Source organism: Gobius niger (assembly GCF_951799975.1).
Source record: "Gobius niger genome assembly, chromosome: 13".
NCBI classification, from domain to species: Eukaryota; Metazoa; Chordata; class Actinopteri; order Gobiiformes; family Gobiidae; genus Gobius; species Gobius niger.
Window position 1 is genome coordinate 29,906,855 of NC_136864.1, and position 22,315 is coordinate 29,929,169.

Here is a 22,315-nt window from a genome sequence, read left to right on the forward strand (position 1 = left end):
GTCATTCGGACATTAACAATGGCGCTCCTGCCACACGGAGTTCAGTAAATGACTTCTGTCGTTAAGAAAAACTTAAGAATACAAGCATACCGGAGCATTACGTGAAGTGGTTGCTTGTGTTGAAAAACTACAAAACAAAGGCGCAACAACGTGACGCCCGTTCAGGGAGCTGCTCTGATTGGTCGGTAGGCTCCATATCGCTGCGTCACTTCCTTTGAAAGCGCCCAATGGAGTGTTGCCAGACCCTCTTCTGTAAAGAGGCGGAGTCTGGTTGGCGAGACTAATAGAAGCCCATGGGGGCTGGGCACATATTGTTTGTGCATGACCCTTAAATAAATATTCAATAATTCATTCATTGTAGCATATTATTTAGCCTATTTTATTTATTTGGAATTGAGAAGAGAATCGATCCAGACTTAGATCAATAAGAGAAATGATCAATGGCAGCGACGTGGAAAACATCCCTATTCCAGACACTTATCGAATATGGCTTTCCTCAAATCGTAGAGCACTAATAAAGTCATACGTAGCTCAAAAGAAAGGTAGAAAATACACAAATATACTAGTTAGTAAATATAGGGTTTCCCTCAGGTCTAGAGTGGGTCAGGACATCAGCCTGAGAAGCTCAATCAATGCATTTTTCTCCACACAACACAAATCAAACTAGTTAGTATGAATTAAATGAGTTAAAGCACTTCTCCACTGCACGGCCTGAGCCTCATGCTGTACCTTTGTGAGCTGCCGTTCGGGGAGCACCTCCGGCTTGGTCATCTGACACAAGACAAACAGTTTTAAAACACGGCACAGGTAAAACGACTCACGGTGTCAAGTCTGAAAGTGCATTTGTCTCGGCGGTGTTTGCACAGCCACCTCCCAAAGGACAAACAAGAAGAACCAACGCGAGCGGCGCCGAACAAACGTGCAGAGGTCAGAGTGGATACAAAGAGTCCGGCCTTGGACCGCGGGGGAATCGGGAGAGTCAGGGGACGATTCATGATCATTAATAACTGGCTCACACAGTTATACACAAACGTCTTTCATGTACAGTCTACCAAATACTGACTGAGGCTTTGAAATCAGAAAAAAAAAAGGGTTTCGTAAAATACGGCAGCACAGACTGTCGAGATGTGTGACGACGATACTGAGGGCGCTAAATCTGAATTTAACAAAACTAAAACAAAACAACTTTAAGTCCAAAACATTTGAATATATTTTTTCTAGAACCAAGTTAAAAGTATTGCAATACATAGTTTCTGATACAATATGGTATCACAACAAAGAAGTATTGCAATATGTTGCAAAACGATATTTTGTCCCTACATATTTTATTGTGACCAAAGGGCATAATTCGGGCCCTTCTACGTCAGCATCACACATTGATCTTCAACAGTGAGACACCATTTCATCTCCTTCAACAACGGTTCATGTGTCCAGTCCAATCCAGTGCTTCTTTGCTCCACAGACACGAGCACAAGCAGCGACAGTTTTAAACAAGAGATTCACATGCTTCAAGGGAACTAAGTGTGTGTGTCCACCTGCCTCATGTACAGGTTATCTCCATAGGTCTGTGGACTTTACCTATACATTAACAGCTGCTGGAGCTCAAAGGTGGGCCGGCATACGGCAGGCTCCACTAATATTTCACCAGGACAGAACCTGCACCCTTTGTTTGGTATTTTTGAGGTAAACGACTCCTTCATGTTCATTCATGTCTGTACCATTGGGTCTATCCTTGGATCATTTCAATTATGCTTCAGTAATGGTGTCAACAATCCCTCCAGGATTTCGCACGCTAAGAGTTATACTTGCATTTTACAGCAGTTTTAACAAAACTTCAGGGAATAAGGAAAGACATAAAACAGGATTTTTTTTATCAATGGTATTATCTATAATGAGAGCCACATGCATCCAACTGCCGAGGACAGTGGGAGGAGCGAACACGCTCCAAAACGAGCAGACCAGATAACGAATGTCTGTTTTATTTCACTCATTAACATTGAGCTTCAGTTCAACAGCAGTGACTCCTAAAGTGTATCACCAAATAAGGATCCAGTAGCAGAGAAATGAGACTCGGATACAGGGCGGCACTCGCTGTGAAGTCAGACCGAGGCGAGTGAGAGGAACAGACGGAAAAGTCCTCGCTGTGGCTTCAGTCTGAATGACTTAACCTCTCAAGAGGCGCTGGACATCACCTCCGACGCGCAAACATGGATTTAACTGACCAGCAGCTCACTTTCGTTGCAGAGTCAAGGAATTGTTGCAAAGAAAATAGTGGAGTTTGCGTTAATAGTGGCGATCGCGAAATCCTGGAGGGACTGAATTAGGTTTAGTTATCATTTAGGCATTATCAGTCCAGATCTATTTTAGAGACTTTTTAGACATGTTTTAGTCCAGATTTCTTTATCTAGGTCTGGTGTATTTGAAAAGTCAGTTATTTTAAACGGTGGTACTTAGAAACGTTTTGAGAACTGAAAAACCAATGACCAAAACATCAGATTCATTAAAACCTTTATGAAACTTTCCACATTTTCTCACTCTGTATATTTTTCTACAAGTCTACAGGAGAAATGAGCGGGGATTTGTTTTTCCCTCCAGGAAGAACAGGCGCCCGTCCACTTTTGACTTCCGTACATATACAAATACTGCTGCTCTTTATCAAGCTAAGCTCAAGGATGGAAAGGAAAGGAAAGGGGGGGAAATGGGGAACAAAACAAAACAAGTTAAGAAAGTCCAGCGCGGTTTGTTACACATGCAGCCGTAGAAAAAGTCTGCCGCAGCCCGGACAAATGCATTGCTTGTTACTTCAGAAAAATAAAAGAGTGTTTCCAAAAGCTTGTGCGGATACATCCATATGAACAAGGTCAAAAAGCCTCCAAAGGTTCCTGAGTATCTTCAGTGTGTCAGGTAGTGTTCTTCAAGCGGATTTTCACAATAAAAGCTTTCAAAAGTACAATGATAAAGGGATTCCTCCAAAAAAAAGAGTCATTGATACACGATATATAAAAGGTTCCAACTGGGCAAGATATTTAGGTCCGTGTTGTTTCTGCTTGAGTACTCCGCAGTCTCACCTCAGCCCTGAAGCCGGAAGCAGGCATTCACCATTTGAAAGCTAAGACCTACAAGGACTTTTTTTTTGTCACATTTTTGTCGTGTTTCCATCTCTTTTTTTGGTCTGGTTTTCATACGGTTATTTTTGTAGTTTTTGTCATTTTTTGTTGCTTTCTTCATCGCTTTTTTTCCTTTGCTTTCTGATGCTGTTTTCGGCACATTTTTTATTGTGATCGTTTTTGTTTTTAGTGCTTTTTCATCACTTTTCCATCATGTTTTTGTCGCTCTTTGTTGCTTTTTGTTGTATTTTTCATCCTCATTTTTGCCGCTTTGTTCAAGAATCTTCTAGATTTGGGTAAAGCCAGTTCAGTTGGGGGTTAAGAGGTTAAAGGTACACTGCGGAACATTTTGGGTTCCACTGTTGCCGGCAAAACGAAACCATCTTATCTTTTTCTTTTATGTGCATTTATTATCTTTCATTTATGTTAAAAGGTGAGGGGATTAGACTGAGATCACATGGTCAAATCTGTGAATACATGTGAATTTAAAAAAATACAGTAAAAACAGCCGGACACAGAAAAGTATTTTTGCAGTGGGTAATCAGAGAATGGAATTGGATGAGGACCTAATCAAACTGAACAGCATATTTGGCTGCCTTTTGGTCTCCATGGAGACGAAAGTCACTTCATTGTTTTTTTTCCAATTAAATATCTTAGACAATCAAAAATATCTGATGAAATAAAAGTAATTTGATTCATTGGGTGAAATGTGATGCGGCGAGGCTTTAAGTTGAATATATAGAGAGATGCTAAAGGCTAAGCAGCTATTGTCTCCTTTGCCTCCTGTAGGCAGCAATGGTGTGTTTTCTGCCCCGGGGTGAGGGCCGAATCACTTGTTCCTCAAACATATTTGTTAATCCAAGTTATAAAATGCAAAATACAAAAGCGTTCTAAAAGGACCTGAATATATTTATGATTCCTCACCCTTTTCGATCCATAAAAAGTTGGTCAAAGAAAAAGATGCAGTCAATTGTTTATCCGAGGCAAAACAAAACAAAAATCACTGCTCCTTCCACTATTGGTTCTGCAGTCCGACAATGACCACCTTCTGCCCCCGATTCCCATCATGCTTCGCTCTTCCCGTCCGCCGCAGCCCCTCCTCCTCCTCTTCCTCATCCTCGTCGTCGTCCTCTTCTCCCCGTGGACCCGCCGACCGCCTGGACGCCCGTCTCTCCTGCGGCCCCTGGTCCTCCTCCTCCTCCTCCCCCTCGGCGACGTCCGGAGGGTTTATGAGTCCGAACAGGAAGGTGAAGAAAGTGTTCAACCAATCAGAGCCCTCCTCCACCTCCACCTCTTCTAACCAATCCAGAGCCGGGGACTGGCCAGACGGTGAGCTGGCCAGGCCTGTATCCGCAGACAGACGACGACATGTGCGGGGTGGGGTGGATGGATGGAGGGATGGAAGGGGGAACTCAAAAGCAAAAAAAGGATGAGAGGAACGAGGGATACGATGAGGAGACAGAGAGAGAGGGAAGAAAAGAGAAGTGGAGGTTTAGAGCGGGGTTAGCTAAAGACCAAGAGCTGCTACAGAGGGAGACCCCGACCTATCCATGCTGTACACGTCCTGGTTTTAAATCTGTGGTGTCAGTAACTACCCAAGATCCCAGGATTCATCGGGCTTTGTGAAAGAGTGGAGAGCGCATAAGAGGTCACAATACGCCTTCAATAGGAGTCACAATATTTAGGGGCCGACACGATACGCACTGCCATACAGAAAGATTTCTATACATTTACAAAATTATTCAAAAGACGGAGTGGAACAATGCTAAAAACGCATTGATTTTTAGCATTGTTCGTGCCAAACTGCCACAAGATTTCTCGTCACAGTTTAACTCATTGACTGCCAATGACGTCTATAGACGTCAATTAGGTTTTTCAATGGGAACAGCTGCAGCAAAGCCTTGAGCATGTCTGGTGTTAAAATCTTAAGTTGTGCTGCCTATTGCTGCCACCTAGTGACTCAATAAAAGAACTAAAAGTTCTGTTAATGAGTCACTAGGTGACAGCATTGCTCTTTCATTTTCTCAGCTTTTCGGTCAGAAAACAGCATTTTGGGTGATTTCACCTATTTTCTATGGACATTTACTAAAGAATGGAAAGAGGTGCAAACAAACTTTTTTCAAGATGAAAGAAGAGAGTCTAATCTTTCTTTTGGTGGGTTTCGTGTTGACATAGACCTAGACCAAAATTTTCTGTGGGTCTTGAAAAAAACAGTAAAAATCCCGAAAAACCTCTGGCAGTGGGGAGCTCTCTGATTTGAAAATGGCTGGCAGTCAATGAGTAGAAGTAATCTCATGGTATACATATTTTTTTTATATGCTACAATTTAGATATAGACAGACTTCCTGTAGACTGCTTATAGGACTCAAGGGAATATTGAGGCAACAGTTCTGTAACAAAGTGTACTATTATATTGATTGGCACTTAAAAAAGAAAGAAAAACTTTGAAGATTTAAGGTCAGTCACTTGGGACCGCCTCCTCGGTGGAACCGCTGCAGATTCACGCCTGCAGATCCACACTCGCACCTCGTTACTTTCCCTTTATTTATAAACTATAGTCGACGCTGTTAGAAACTACGATTTAGCCTTTTTATCTTAAACTGTAAGCACACAAATGGAGCCTGCATGATTTTATACATGATGTCTGTTAAATCTTATCAATACCCATTCTTATTAGTTTGTTGATTTTGTTACAAATAATACAATACAATGGCTCTATACAAAGGAAACATGTCAAAGTCTCGTCTCGACTCGCGGACTCAATCTCGTGTCTCGTCTCGTGGGATCCACCCCTACAGGCATATATGCTTGTGTAATTATTAGAGTTATTCGGGGTATACACTAGGCATGCGGTCTTTCTATTTTTTATTTTATTTATTTATTTGACCTGGACATTACACAACAAATGTGTTGCTCAGACCAGAGCTACAAGGTTATTTTCCTCTGGAGTCCCTGGGCAGTGACAGACGTTTTATACAGTGAGCAGTCCATAAACAATAAAAAACACAGATAAACATCTACAAGAAGCTCCGGCAGAAGGATCACCTCAACAAGTCCTACTACAATATTTACAGTAACTAGCTTTATTATTTGTACTTTAAAAGAATACCATGATTACCGGGTTTGTGCGAGTGATCTCAAATATGACCTTTGTTCAACCATTTCTTCAGGTTAAGTTTAACCTGTCGCAAAGTGCTACTCCCAGGAACAAGTTATTGGTAATTAGTTTCACATCCCTGCAGCTTTGACAGGGAAGCAATTCTGTCTTTCTTCGGCCTACTTAAACAAACCACTACTACTAGTACAAGTACTAGCTGAAATACATATAATATATATATAGAGAGAGAGCGTCCTTCATCTGCTGCTAGCCAGAAAGCAAAGTGATCAAAATGTTGGAGCAATGACGACATTTTATCACAGAAGCATGCGATGTCAGCTGATGGCTGTGGTCCATAGATGTGAATGGAGCAACAAGAGGAGGCTTATGTTTTGGGAATGTTTGGGAAACATAAACTTGAACACCAAGAAGCCGCTCTAGAGAAGCAACAAGAGTTTGACAGTGCAGTCCCTAAGCCTTAAAATTACAAATGTGTCAAGAGAGGACCAGATGAAAATGACACGGATTGAACTAGGCACCCCATCAGATCAGATAGTGTTAAACCGGGACAAAGCTCCTACCACCCATCCTGAGGGTCATGACAGCAAATTCCTCTCAAGAGCTACTGAATGATCCCTCTATGAATCGGGAGAATGTAGATGAGTCTAAGCCAAAGTATGGATGACTCTGATCGAGGACACTTCAGGGAGGCTACAGATGCCAGTTCACCTGAGCTCAAAGTGAAAGAACACAGATGTCACTGCACAACAGCGATTAAGCCGCCATTGTGTTTCAGTAATAGTACCAGATACTACCGCAAACCTTCCTGAAGTGGAGGATCTTAGCGCCACTGAAGCTCTGAGCTCCAACAAAAGAAAGAAAAAGAAGCTGGTAAAGCAAATAGTTATCAAAGTAAAGGAGGAAGACCAGGATCCTCCAGCAGAGTCCCAGGACATCACCACAGAAGATCAAGTCCAGGGTTCTTCCAGAGTCCCAAGCAGAACTCCTGAAGAGATTCTTCAGTGACTGTTTCTAAAATGATTTGAGGTTTATCATATACCACAAAGTCTGACAAAAACAGGAGACAATATATCAGGTTATACTGCTGATCTGATCTGATGCAGGCTGAAACTCCAGTCATCAACAAAAAAAGATGGAGAAAGAGAGGAAATGACAAGCAGAATAGGCTACCCGTTGGTGCCAAGATTCCCAAAACAGAAGGCTGACGATGATGCCAGAGATGTACAAATTAAGACCAACTATGAAGACACCATCAGCGAAGGGCTAAATCTTGTAAACACGGAGGGTGAGGTGAACAAGGTCCAGGATTCACCAGCCAGTTCACCAGAGCCCAAACAAACAAAAGGAGGTCAGCATTACACCTGATGAAGACCAAGGTGACAACCAGAATGTGTCACACTTGAAGGGCCTGATATGTTTTCGCCCCACTGCTGCCAGAAATCCCAAAGACCATTCTGAAATCTCAGGTGGGGGGTGGCAGAGCTCTCGGCTGAAATCCTTGTATCAATCAATTTTCAAAATAAAACCACAGTGGATTTTAAAATAATTATTTCAAAAACATTGATAAAAAAATAAAATAAATAAACATTTTTTTTTTTTTCAATTACACCCCAGGTTTTCCACACTCCAGCATTGTTCATAGCAATGTCGGCCCTATCTTCCCCAGCACTGACGATGATAAAAAAAAAAGAAATTAAAAAAACAGCTCATCCAGGAAGGTCCACCAGGCTGTCTTTGAGACTTTTTTCATACGCAGGCAGAAAGTGCATGTTCATTATACTCCATGTGGCACCACTCGTGCAGTAACACGTGCCAAGCTTGGAGACATTCAGAATAGATTTCAATCGACTGTATTTTTCTACTCACGGTTGGACGGCTGCCATGGCAACATGGCAGCACTCGTCTTTCTGCTTCCAGCTCTGATAAGTAAATGGTGGCAAAGTTTTTTATTGGTTCATTGGTTTGCGAAGTGGTTTCAAAATGACATATGAAAAGAATGGGGGAGAACCCTCTGCATGTTGGGAAAGCTGTTGGAAATACTGCATGGACAATCACACTGATCCTCCGGGACTTCATTGTACATTTTTTAGGTTGGAAGATTAGCATGTTGTTTTTGTTTGTGGTTGATTGGCAATACAGGAAACCCACCATAGAGAAAACAAACTGCTTCAGCGATGTGTTTGCACACAAATGAGACCAGTCACTCTTTTGAGGACAAGGTCAGAGAGATTGGTGCACCTGGCCTTCAACAGACATGGAGGACTCGAGTTCTGCCCTGGCTGTGCCGAGAGCTACAGAGGGACAGGGTTCTGGAAAAACATTGTAATGACGGGTCTAATTTGGTCTCTCAGCTTCATAAATTAATAGTCAAATGCTATGGGCGGCACGGTGGCGCAGCAGTTAGCGCTCACGCCTCACAGCAAGAAGGTCCCGGGTTCGATTCCCACCTGGACTGGGGCCTTTCTGTGTGGAGTTTGCATGTTCTCCCTGTGCCTCCGGGTACTCCGGTTTAAATAAAGGTCAATAAATAAATAAACACTGCACTATGCTAAATAAAAAAACAACACAAACTATTTACAGGACTGAATTTGGCCCATGACAGTTATGTTAAAACACTGCCGGTTCCTACATTTCAACAACGGATGCAAAAACAGTGGAGAACATTATTATATGGAGATTATAGAGTCTGCACACAACGAGCCCTGTATATTCTCCATTCACAAAGTACTACGCTTCACTAATGACAGAGTCACGGAAGACCTATGATGAAGAACAACATACATTATCTTAAACAAATATGCCGACATTGTATTCTTTATATTCGTTAACACGGTCAATACATACCATGTAATAGTAATACCATGTTAATATTTGTTATCACGGTAAACTGAGAGTTGGAGGTAAATAATGCACAACTATCTGGAACAAACTTGATGGTAAAGTATATGGAGTATTTGTACATGCTGTAAAGTGACTGTAAAATGAACTCATAAAAGATTGAACATGCTCCTTTTCGTTCAAGGGGCATGTTTAATGTCACTTAAGAATGAAAAATGAATGAAAACAAAACACAATGAAAATTGAAGAGGCTGTTGTGGACCATCACTACACCTCACATCTCGTTTTTGCCTGTGTAAGTCGTTCTTTCCTCATAACAAGCTCCGTTGTCGCGCACAGGCAGATTATGATTCCGTGTATTCTGTATTTGCTGATTGATTGTCAGTCATGCAAAAGAAACCCACTCCACCTTTGCATTCGGCTCGTCACACACATGCTGCTGTCCGCTGTGAAACAGGGGCCAGGTGAATTATGGGGAAAAGGACTTGCCTAGGAGGATTTTGGCGTCTTCCACGTCAAAGTCACCGTCTCCGTCTGTGTCGTACGCCACCAGTTTACCTAGGAATGATCGATTGACACTTGATTTTAATCTTTCATCACAAATCAGCAGGAATTAGAACATCAGGATCTTGCATGCAATGGTTCAGTACTGTGAAAGGGAATCAACAAGTGTGAATCAGTGTGAATATGGGGACCAAAACACACAGATGAAAAGAGGTGGAGGATAATAATGTGTAGAAAAGCTTGGTGCATTTCCTTGAAAGACAGATCAGTTCAAATTAAACATTCGATCCCTATACAAATGAATAGGGAAGCCAGGCGCAATACTAAAGTATGGCAAGGTATGTTTTGTCCATTTATATACTTTTTGTGGTTTTCTTTATCATCATCCTCTCATAAGATGATGTTTAGTGGCCATTGGATGTATATCCGACCCAAAAAAAGAAGAAACTTAACTGAATTTGAGTTAGCATTTGGAACAGGGGCCACTGTTATACACCAATTTGTATCTAAAGTAAAACCTCAAAAAGCCTGTGCATTCATGAATTATTTCCAGCCAGGCTTTGACAAACTGACAAACCGACAGCTGAAAACATCTGGACTGTTCTCTTTGACCAATCAGAGGCCTCCGCTGGTGTGTGAGGTGGAATGGAGGAGTGAAAAGGGTGGAAACGCAGTGATGTGATTCTTGAAATTGAAATGTGAATGCGTGCATATATGCAATATGGATATAAAACTGCTGGAACAAAATGTCTAGTAGTTTCATCTCCTGATCCTCCATTTTGCATAATACCCCCCCTTTAACTTAGCCAGTTGATTAACATGCTTCAATCTACTGATTCATTTACGCTCATGTCTGGATTAGTCTATCCAGGGTTAGCTAAACCAGCTTCATAGCACACGGCCCAGGTCTTTCAGCTTTTTTGTGCCATTTACATAGAGTTGAGCATTTTTGTGTTTCCAGAAGTAAACTGGAGTCTTTAAATATGAAATAATTCGAAATATGTTAAAGGACGTTTTTGAGGAGCCACTGATTCCGCACAACACCTTTAATCCATTGAGATACCTCCAGGGACAGTGCCATTCCAGCTACAGCGAAAAGGTCAGACATGTCCACAGAGAAGTACGGAGGAAGGTGTGAGGACATATGGTACACTTAAAAAGCACTAACAAGCACACTCAAACACTACACATTTGTCAAGGTTACACAGTGAATCAGTGTAGGATGTAGGATTACCTTGCAAGGCCTCAGACAGGTTAATCTGAATGCCTTTAGCCTTGTCTGCATGCAAAAAATAAACAGAAATTACAAGATCACCCACAGAAAAACAACAAGAATCAGACATAGGCCGTCACAGAACACGTTGCGCCGGTTTTCTGCTTTCCTTCTTACTAATGAACCATCCATGGGTTTCAGTCGCGTGGCTTTTCAATTGTTTACTGCAATGGCATGCATTTATCTCTTGAAACCCATGGATAAATGGTTATAATGTTAACGCTTTTGAGCTGAAAACGATCCCGCGCATGCACAGAGGTGGTAAGTACATTTACTTAAGTAGTGTTCTTGATCATCAGTAGTATTTTTGTTGGGAACTTATTACTTTTACTCCATTACATTTGAACTAAGTAACAAAAAGTACACGTTGTCCCATTTTTTAGACAAATGAAGCACACTCCAGAACAGTAGGTGGCAGTGTGGGGTTGCACTGTCAATGCTGCCACTGACTCACAACAAGGAAGATGATTTGTCCTTTTGAACACGACTGAAGCAATGAAATGAAGTACTTTGACCACCAGTGTATATGCATGATATATATCGCAACATTAGAGCAGCCTTCCACCGCTTTATATCGTATTTAGGTTGAATTTTAATGGCCCGCACTAGTCAAGACGGTTATGGAAAATTGGCAAGACGCACAATCGACCATCACCTCCCCGGATTTGTTCTTGCGACAGGCCTATGGACAGCGTAAAAGACACAGAAGGTTTACATTAGTCACATGCGAGTGATTAGGACATGCTGCGTTCAAACGACAGGTTTTGTGAGCGCCGAAGCGGCCGAGGTGACGGTCAGTTGGTAGTTCGTGGGCGAGGATGGCTCTGCTGGATTTGTATCTGCTTTGCATGGATTTCAGGGAGGGCGCGGAACGGGGCTGATGGGCAGCGATTGGCGAAAGCTTTGCATAAAATGGAAATGTGCTTGGCTGTTTGTGTAGAGTTGTGATAGTGTTTTTATAGTTTGACTTCTCTATGCACGATAAGAATGTCATACATCAAGTTTGCAGCTGACACCAGCCCTGATTCCAAGAGGCTCTTATTGTCACTGCATGTTTTAATATCATTGTCATTTCCGGCCAATATCGCTCGTCAACAAGTCTCCAAACTGTCTTTAGCATTCTTCTTAGCACACTGAAGCCCTCTGCTCCCGTCACATGAGGAGATGAGCTAAACATAGAATGTAATAAAGTGTGGATTATCCGCATTAGCACATAGTTACTGTGCCTATATTTAAGGTCTTTGATTACTATCCACACAAATCAACAGTTTTACCCCCTAATGTTTGATTTTACAACTTCAGATTTAAAAAATAAAAGTAAATTAACTTTCAAGTGGAAACAATTAATATAATTGTGAATATATATATATATATATATATATATATATATATATATATATATATATATATATATTTATTTTATTTTTTTCACTGAATCAACTTTCCTCCATAGTTTACATGAGAACTTATTACTTCAACGTTTTCTCAAAAGGCATTTACCTCATATTCTAGGGTCAACCTCTTAACACCAAATTCCAATGTTATAATCTTAATTTTTTACTTGTTTTGTTTCATCAGTTTTAAACCCCAGAACCATTTTTATTTTTATAACGAGTTTACCCAGAGACTAAATTAGATATCCAAAATCCCTCCAGGAAAATTCAAATCTTTGTATTTCATACAGCAAGAAAATAAACCAATTAGCCTAGCTCTATCCATTATTTAGATTTCATTACCAAAATATAGATTGCAATTTTGGTAATTTCTACTTTTTGTTTTCATTAAAGTGCTAGTGTGTAAGTTTAAATGATGTACACAGTTAACAGTTTGCGTTAAATTGACCTGGGTCTGAAATTTAACACAAGTGATATTAAATCATATTTTTATTAAAGTCCCTCCTTTTTCCTGATTTCAGCAACTAATCAGAATCATGGGGCCATCGCTTTGACCAATGAGATGAGCTTTTCCTGTGAACCGACCTGTCAGGTCCAATCAGGAGTGGAAGGGGAGGAGCTTGCCAGTTTACTTTTGAAAGCTTGTTTTCACGCTCCTCATTTTACAAACGAGGTGTGACTTTCTGGTCCAATCAGGAACTTGATAGTTTACTTTCAAATTTCACTCTCACTCTCTCCACAATTTGCAATCTTACAGACTGTCACTTTAAAGGCCTAATTTCAAGATTAAATCTTTAAAGAAAAGAAACTTGCAGCAGTAATAGTAAAGTTAAAAGAAGGAAAACAAGTTCCAGTACCACTCCCTTTTGTTCGGTTTTATTTTACTTTAATTTCAAACATTGCAGGCCTATAGGATGTTGCAGTACCTTGAATGTGGATGAGGCAGAACAGGATTTAAAGTTAGTTTGGCCTTATAAAACAGCGTTACTGTAAGATTAGTGCTCCTCAGCTGCCATAACAGCGAGACTTTTGCGCCCCGGCCCACCAGTTGGGCACCCGCCCCGTTTGTCCGCACTACTCACCGAGGACGCCTTGGTAGTCCACCAGGTCGAAGTAGACAACGGCCACGGACGTCCAGACGCCCAGCAGAGCCAACACGATGAACCAGGTGAAGAAACTCCCGCCCCCCGAGCCCGACTCCGCCTTCTTCCCGTTCTTATTGGCCATGGCCGGTTTGGCGCCATCTGCAACACAAAGACAATCATTTTACACCACAGGATAAAGGAGAATGGTTTGGGCTGCCAAGCAATACATCTTTGTCAACCTTTAAGAGTCTACAGAAGGAGGCAGGTTGATTTGGATTGGACATAAAGAAAGGTCAAGGAGCCAACACAAAGGCTATTCCGGTGTGTCTATTTAAACTTGAAGTGTGGAGGACAGTGAGCAGGTGTGAGCGGGCAGGAGTGCAGGAGTGCAGGAGAAGGTCACATTACACTCCAAGTCTTTATTCAAGTCAAGTTATTCAAGTTGTGCTGCTCGCTGCTGAAGATTAGTGCCACAACATGGATCAGTCTAAGGTAACCGACGAACCGTTTGCCTGGGCTGTCATTCTAAGCTTGTTGTGACGCACCAAAGCAAGGCAGGGCATTCGAATCAGTTTTCCAAATGACAAGTCATTGAATATTTGAAAATCTATTGAGGGGAAGGTTACATAACACAAGACAAGACAAGATAGCCTTTATTGATCTCACAATGGAGAAATTCACTTGTTACATTCAGCTCTCAGAAACACTCAGGGTGAGTAGGATAGACAGGAAATGTGCAAACGATTAAATAGTAAATAGATGTATATTATAAACAATGACTTCCACAAACTTTAAGGGGGCAAAAAGTATAAACCGTAAAATAAATAAAAATAAACAGACTATAACAAAAAATGTCAGTACATATTGGAAAACTTTTCTCTATCATTACTAGTCTTGTTCGCAAAGCTTATTCTATGTAGTCAATGTGTTAAATTTTAGTAAATCTCTGCTATTTCATGGCCTTTTAATGATGTTAGCATGTTGACGCTGTTCTGGAGTTCAAATGCTACACAAATAAAGCTCAGAGAGGCTGATTGACTGTGGTATTATATATGCATTTGCTGGTTTAGCTTCTACGACGGCTCCGTTTGCGAAACTGAGCCTTTTCTGTCGCAAAACATGGTCGGCAAATTAGCTTAGAGTTGGTGGACTTGCTTGGAACAACCTGATGCTAGCTGTAGCGTCAAACACCTTCCAAGTACTTTCATAAACTAAAACAGTCAGAGTCTATACTCTCAATACTGAGTTCTACACTTGGCTAACGCTAACTGACTTTGTCAAATTGGTCAATAAGTTTAGCGTTAGTGGACTAGCTTCTAGCTTGGCGCGACTAGATGCTAGCTTTAGCATCATACACCTTTCAAGTGCTTTCATAAAATAAAACAGTCAAAGTCTATACTCTCAATACTGACTTCTACACTTGGCTAACGCTAACTAACTTTGGCAAATTGGCTAATGCTAACTAACTTTGGCATATTGGCTAATAAGCTTAGAGTTAGTGGACTAGCTTGGGGCGACCATGTATATATATATAGCTTTAGCATCAAACACCTTTCAAGTGCTTTTAAATGTGGCTAACACTAAACATGTTCCCCTGAGTTCATTTAAGCCGTGACATGCGTATGTTTGAAAGTGAAAAATAATGGCGTCAGAACTAATCACAGCCAGTGGTTCCCGTGACTTTGATCAGTACGTAGCTAAATGCTGCACAAAGTAATTGAAAAGACACCGTTCATGAAAGAGACCGTTGTTTGCAGAGTCATGACTTGTGCGGTTGGAATGATCTTGGTGTGGCAGGTCATCCGCCCATTACAGTGTTCATAATCCCAACTGACAAAAGAGGCAAGTCGCTTGTTTTCTCATATTGCACAAAAAAAAATCTATTTTCATACCTTCCTGAAACGGAAGCTGCTAAACTTGCAGCAAAGATTTGTTTTGTTTGTTTGAAAACATGTCCATAGATACAGAATACTGAAATATGAACAGCTAAATTACTACAAGAACATTCATTTATTCATTAAGGGGTTTCATGGTCAGCATTTATACATAAGACTCCATTGTTGTTTGCGAGGGATATTGCACGAACTAAAGAATTGCATTTATGGGGGGATTTCCCAATTGTTCATCACTTTCTTTTAGTAATCGCATCTTTTTTACTCAAACGGCAACAACATTCTTGATGTCACATGAAGATTGAGACTTGAATCCTTAATCCGCCATCAAAACATGCAATAGCCATATCGCAAGAAGCCACAATGTCTCGCAGAAGCCATGAGGTCTTCCATCAGACTGAGATTTACACAGCCAGAAAATATCACACCCGCTAACTTTAACATTTCAGAGTTTAAAAGTTCAGATTTACGCAGCAAAAATACATCTTACATATACATATTTTTATAGGTATTTTGCTCATCTTAATTCAAGTAAATTGAGCGTTTTTTTACTGAATGTAAGTGCAAAAATACTTGTTCCATCGACATTTTTTTGACTACTCAGATTATGTGCAAATAATGCTTCTTCCTTTCTGGATTCTATTGAAGTTTATGAACTTTATTTAACCAGGAAACACCCACTGAGATTAACAATCTCTTTTTCAGGGGAGTCCTGGCCCCAGAGGGGAACCTATTGTACATGTTTTCAGTGGTAGGGGAAACTGGAGTGCCCGGTGGAAACCCACACAGGCACAAAGGGAACATGCGAACTCCACACAGAATGGCGGGAATCAAACCTGGGACCTTCTAGCTGTGAAGCATGAGTGCTAACGGCTGTGCCGCCCGTGCTGAAGTGTAGCCATGGTTCTAATTTAGTTCTATTTCAGCCTTGCTTTAAGTGACTAAACATTTTCAAGTCTCGTTTTGACACAAAATGATGAAACAACATTTCATATTGAATGAAATGTAGCGTGGTTTAGTAAGATATCACACTCATAGCAATATTCAAGGCGGTTACCAAATATCGCCGTCTTTCCTGAGCTCTAACCCTCAGCCTTGGCCCTCGGACAAGTCTCTCCTGTCAGTGACCTCTGCCGTGTCCTTGCTCGTCCCTGTGCCCGCTCTCACCTCCGATCTCCTCTATCCCCGCCGTTGCCGCGGCGACGACAGGAGTCTCCACTGGATCCTCCATGTCCAGCCGAAACCTCGCCGAACTTCTCAGGCCTAGACCGACGGGGGCTGTAGCTTACACCGCGGCCGACATGGGTGCTTCTGTCTGTGCAGCCTTTGTCTCTCCTGATATGGCCGTGGATATTTATAGTCTCCTAGGCCAGCTGACCCTGACGTGCTCTCAAACACGACGGGCTGCCTCCCTCACACACAAAGGCTCTGGCTCCTCCAGGGGACATTAGACCCAAGACTCAGCCGTTAAGGGCCGTGTTTGTATTCGGGAGAGCAGTTTGATGACAATGAAGGAGATGTAGCGCCAAAAACCACTCCGATTTGGTCTTGGATCCCAGAGAGCCTTTTTGGTCTAACCAGTGACCCAAAATTAAAAAAATAAGGAATTAAATATATACAATCATGAGCTAGGGAGTTATCCGTCCAAACTTAACTGTACAGGGGGAGATGAGGAAAATAATGGCGATATTTGATAAAAATAGGAGCAGCAACTCTACTCCGAGCTTAAGGCCAAATCTATGGACGGTAGTATTTCAATCCTGATTCCAGGCTCATGACCATAGATGACAATCTCAGTCGTGTGGAAGAAGTAGTTGGTTTAGTGACACATTGCGACTTATTATTATAGATTTTGCGTCACCAAATACTGCAAAAACAATAATTTGAGGATATGTTGTGCCTCATATGCTACGGCTAACCGTTATGTCATCAAATAAAAGCATCTTTTTTAGGTATTTTCCCCTCAGGCTCCATCATTCCATCGGCTTCCTCAGCTCCAGTAACATTCTTCACATATTGGTTTCATCTGTCAGCCTATGTGCGCATGGTTACACATACATATGCACATTAAACCCATTAAACATCATACTTGGCACAGGGGGTTTATACTTAGTGATATCATTTTTAAATGTTTCACTTAAGGCAACAATGATAAGCTTGTTCAAACACCGTTTTTCACACATCGAGTTGGCAGACGCGGTCTTCTTATTGAGACTTGGATGACAACGTGACGGGAAATTCAGGTTTTGTACCTGACTTCACAGCTCCACCTTAAAATTATGCAGTTTTGACAGCCAAGCTATGTACTCTGCCTCTGGAAAGTACTAATACACCTTGAACCTTTCCACATTTTGTCATGTCTACAACCATAACCATAAACATAAAGATTTGATTTAGATTTTTTTTACTGAAAGTTCACACACAAGTAACAGACAACTGTGAAGTGAAAGCAAAATGATACATGATTCTGTTTTTTTTTTCTTTTTCAAAAAATAGAAAAGTGAAAAGTGAGGCGTCCATAAGTATTCATACAGCATTTTCTGAGTGCATTAAATTGCCTTTATAACATTCCTAATTACTGCAGAATGTTCACACCTTGCCCTAACCATTAAATAGAGGCCACCTGTGTGTAATCTACTCTCACTAAACAAGATCATGAAGGCCAAGGAGCACCAGAGAGGTCAGGGATAAAGCAGCATTAAGATACAAAGATTTCCCAAGATTTGAGCATCTCACGGAGCAACTGTTCAATCCATCATTCAGAAATGGAAAATGTTTAGCACCACTGCAGACTAGGGTTGGGCGATGTCCCCTTAATTGGCCGTTGACGATGTTTACAGTGAACCATCGTGATGGACGATGATATCGTCCATTTTTCATTATATATATATGCTGCATATTACTATGTATGCTAGGAAAATGAGAGATTGCAGGATAAATTGATCTAAACTAAACATGATTTGAACAGAGTCACGGAACACGACTTTTGCAAAAGAAATGTGTTAAAACTTGTGCGTAAAGTCTGAGAGGAGAACGACTTATTCAGAGCGTGAACTCCTCAATACCAAGGCTCTTATCACATTAATACAAATGTAAATCGGAGCTTATTATTTGCATTTGCTCAGTTTTAACGTAATGTTTAAGAAACAGTGGGTGAACGGGACACTATTTAGAAGTTTGCGTCGTAGCTTACGTTTTTGAAGCCGCTCCACGCGCCGCCCGGTCCGTGAGCTCGCAACCTCGTACCTCCTGCACCGCCTCTTTCTCTCCTCTCTCTTTCCTCTCTCGGTCCTTCGTGAGAATAGGCTGCGCGCTCAGCTAGCTCCGATGTGAGAGCCATCTCATTTTAAAACGGTTTAAGTTTCAATACGCAGCAAAGCAAAGCAAAACCACGCGCTGTTAAACTCCGAGCTGCAAAGAGAGAGAGAGAGAGAGCTCCGCGCGTCAGAAACAGAGCAGCTGCGTCTTTACGGTAATAATTACGGCTAACACATCGTGGCTTCTGGCAGGCTACTGACGCTAGCGTGCATATTAGTTACATCCGTGATTTAATTTACAGTGCAATCCCTGCACAGTTTGTAGGTTTACAAAGCCTACAGAAGACCAGTGCGTGTTTCTGACAGGAGGGGGCGTGGCATCACGATGGTGGCTCTCCATCATGATGTTGCTCGTCCATCGGCATACTGCAGACTTATCAAGACACGGCCGTCCACCTAAACTAACAGACCGAACAAGGAGAGCACTGGTAAGAAATGCAACCAAGTGCCCCAAGATAACTCTGGAGGAGCTGTGAAGTCCTGCCGCTAAGCTGGGGGAATCTGTACATGGGACAACTATAAGTCGTACTCTACACAAATCTGGCCTGAGTGGCAAGAAGAAAGCCATTATTGAAAGGAGGCCATAAGAAATCCTGTCTGAAGTTTGCTAGAAGTCATATGGAGGACACAGCTCCATGTGGAAGAAGATACCGACACTGGAGGTTTGAGTATCTGCCAATATCCGATATTAACCGATACCAAGAGACATTCTTAAAAGCAGTAACTGTGAAAAAATTGGTCGACTTTTCTCCAGTGAAAGATCAATAAAGTGTCATTTTTTCTTGCAAACAAGATGTTATCAATTATAAGCTATCTATTAATAGACAGTAAAGGTAATACAACTTGTATTACAACAAATATGATATATCAGTTATTCCTTAAAGGGACTAGATGCACAGATGATAGATTGTTCATTTTTATGCACACTACTGCCACCTCAGGTCTTACGCGTAACTGCAGGTTCTATTTTAAACTCGTACATGACGGCACTTCGACCCAAATGAACACCATTTTGAGTGACAGTGCAGGATTTTAGAGGAAGTGGTGAACAGGTCTGGGCTCATTCTAAACATTAGGACATGGCTGGAATATGTAGGAGGAGGAAAACACTTACTTTTAACATTTTTAAACTCCGTATAGTCCCTTTAACAGCATTTCCTAAACTAAAACACAAAAACTGATTGTATGTATTAGGTTACTTTAGGTGATCAAATCATAGTTTCTGTCCCAGTCTTGATTAGCTGACGTTAGCATTAACATGTGGCTGCTAGCTTTAGCATACTGTTGCTAGTGCATTTGCGATTGAATTCAGCTGTTCAAAATGTCATACAGCATGTCCATATTCACTTAGATTTAGTTGTTGAAAGTTGTGTTTTTAAAGCTTTGACCAAATCACAGCTTATTTTTATTCATTTATTGGCACGCGACCCACAATGAGTTTGACGCCCCTGCACTAATGGATATCACTAAGAAGAAGCTAACAGGCTAAAAGGCAAAGCTAACTGTGGGCTAGCACCACTTAAACAGTATTTACAGCCAAGTTTGAGCGAAAAAAAAAAGTATCTCCATTGTGTAATTGTCTTTTCTGTCAGCGTAGTATTTACTTTCACGGACAATTAATGAGTAAAAGAAAATGCTACATGCTACGACACCTGCAGTGGCGCTTATGGCCTGTAGGGGCATGAGTCACTTAGTCCTGCTTTAAAGAGGTGCGGTGGTGCAGCATGTGCTTGTCAGACAGAAAGAGAGAAAGTGAATGCGTGACAAGTCTAAATAACAAACATTCCACGGACCGGTGAACTTTTTGACTTTGCAAATGTGTTCAAGTTGAGACAAACCGCACACGGGCTGAGCAAAAGCACAGGGACAGACAAATCTATACTGCACTGTGAAAACGTTACACAATTCTGAAGGTCTCAAATATGGCATTTATGATAATATAAAGCAATGTGTGTCACTCAGAGAACTAAATGTCTCAGTGGAGTCTTATTAAAAATCGACTTGGACATATATCTAAGTACATCGCAGTCACAAGATTTCCACTGTGAGAAAAAGGCACTGATGTCTCTATATTGCATTGTTTGAGCAAATGACTTAAAAGTGTTTAAAAGTGAATGTTGGAACTTGGTGGCACACCGATCCCACTGCCACACACGGAGCCTATTTGCACGCCTATAATTAGACGTGGACCCGCACAAAGCCAGAATCAGGGGTTACAGAAAAGGGGTGACGAGGCAGTCCGCAAACCCCCGCTTCCTGCGCGCCACGCCTCCCCCAAGATGACACGTGGAGCTCCCCGAGTCAGGAGAAAGTACTCCAAATAACTTCTCCCAATGATCAAAGTGACCTCAAGTACTTGTTAAAAAGGTAAGGCTGACTTGACTGTTGCACCATCTCAACGCTAATGTCTTCCAGCTGACAAACTTTTAGTCCCTGCAGAGCTTAAAATTAACCTGCAATTTGACTTAAATCATGCACAAAGTTTAGTTTTAGCCGTGATTTCTACAGTCTGCAACTGGCAAATGTCTTTGAAAAAGTTGCATCTTGGCTCAAATAGATGCCTATTCAGGGTCAAGCCCCACAGCCCCCCCTCGTTTTCATACCGGTTTGTCCGTTTGCCGTCTCCATGCTGATGAGCTGACCGCGGAAGCTGATTGGAAATTCAAAAACAAAACAAACAAAAAAAAACAAAATCCACTCCAAACAAAAGAAGCGCTCCTCGCAGGCGCTCAGTACACGCTGTACACTCGTCTGCCTTATGTAACTGCGTGCGCCGGTTTTCACTGGAGGAAGGGAGGAAACGAAAAAAAAAAATCCTACACTAGCTTTGGGGGGTTTTCTGAACAAGAGAGAGAGAGAGAGAGAGAGAGAGAGGGAGAGAGGGAGAGAGAGAGAGAGAGAGAGAGAGAGAGAGAGGAGGGAGAGAAAGAGGAGGGAGGGAGGTAGGTAGGGAGGGAGGGAGGGGGTGAGGAAGAGCAGGGTAGCGAGAGAGCGGAACATTTACCTAAATGTACAGTATGTAATGCACATACAGTTCTCCTGAAGACGCCCACTCCCCCCATTGGCCAGCTTTAAGCTTATGCCCGGGAGGTTATGAGTTGTGTCCTAGTTATTTCATCCAAACTAATAAATAAAGTAATAAATCACCACTCAGGATGGCACAATATATCACCAAGTTATGATGGTGGCAATATTAGGTGACACAATATCCATATTCCACTTAAAGCCACTTTAAATCTTAGATTTTTTTGCACTCTAAGCCGAAAACAAAAATGTGGTTGAGTGAAATATCGCAAAAACGTCATCGCAATATTCAGCAGTTATCAAACATTGCCAATCTAGATTAGTTTAAAGTCTCAATTGGAGCCTAATATTTGATGTTTTGACTGGTTAAGGTTAAGTTGGGCATTTGACCCAGATTATTTCACTTGTTCTGAGATATAGGGGTGTGTATCGCCTTGTCTCAGGCGATACGACACGTATCCCGATACACGGGTCGTGATACGATACGATATATCCCCATATTGGAGTATTAGACAATTATTGCGGTCTAAATGCTTTTCATTAATGTGCTTGTGACTGTGGTGTTTTATGGTGATTATGTAACTTTGAACGTAAAACAGACTCTTGGAAGCCTAGTAATGAAACCAACTGAACTGGGGACACACCTGTTCTAGTATTTCTATAGTTGTGAGTCCTTAGATCAGTAATAACAGTTATAGATGAAAGCAGAAGGGGTATTTAAAACATCTACTCCATCTACTACATCTACTTCGTTAGCATTAGC

General features: G+C 41.5%; 1 protein-coding gene across 1 annotated transcript in view; it reads right to left on the bottom strand.

Moving 5' to 3' along the window:
* The window catches only part of asph (aspartate beta-hydroxylase), a gene marked incomplete at its 3' end in the record, with an annotated part of 41,542 nt that overhangs the window by 8,703 nt on the left and 10,524 nt on the right, over positions 1-22,315 (bottom strand). Inside the window, exons 2-4 of the mRNA XM_079569525.1 lie at positions 13,317-13,478; positions 10,802-10,846; positions 9,553-9,621 (exon numbers count right to left, since the gene is read on the bottom strand). Coding sequence (XP_079425651.1) covers positions 9,553-9,621; positions 10,802-10,846; positions 13,317-13,478 — 276 coding nt within the window. The remainder of the gene's footprint in view (positions 1-9,552; positions 9,622-10,801; positions 10,847-13,316; positions 13,479-22,315) is intronic.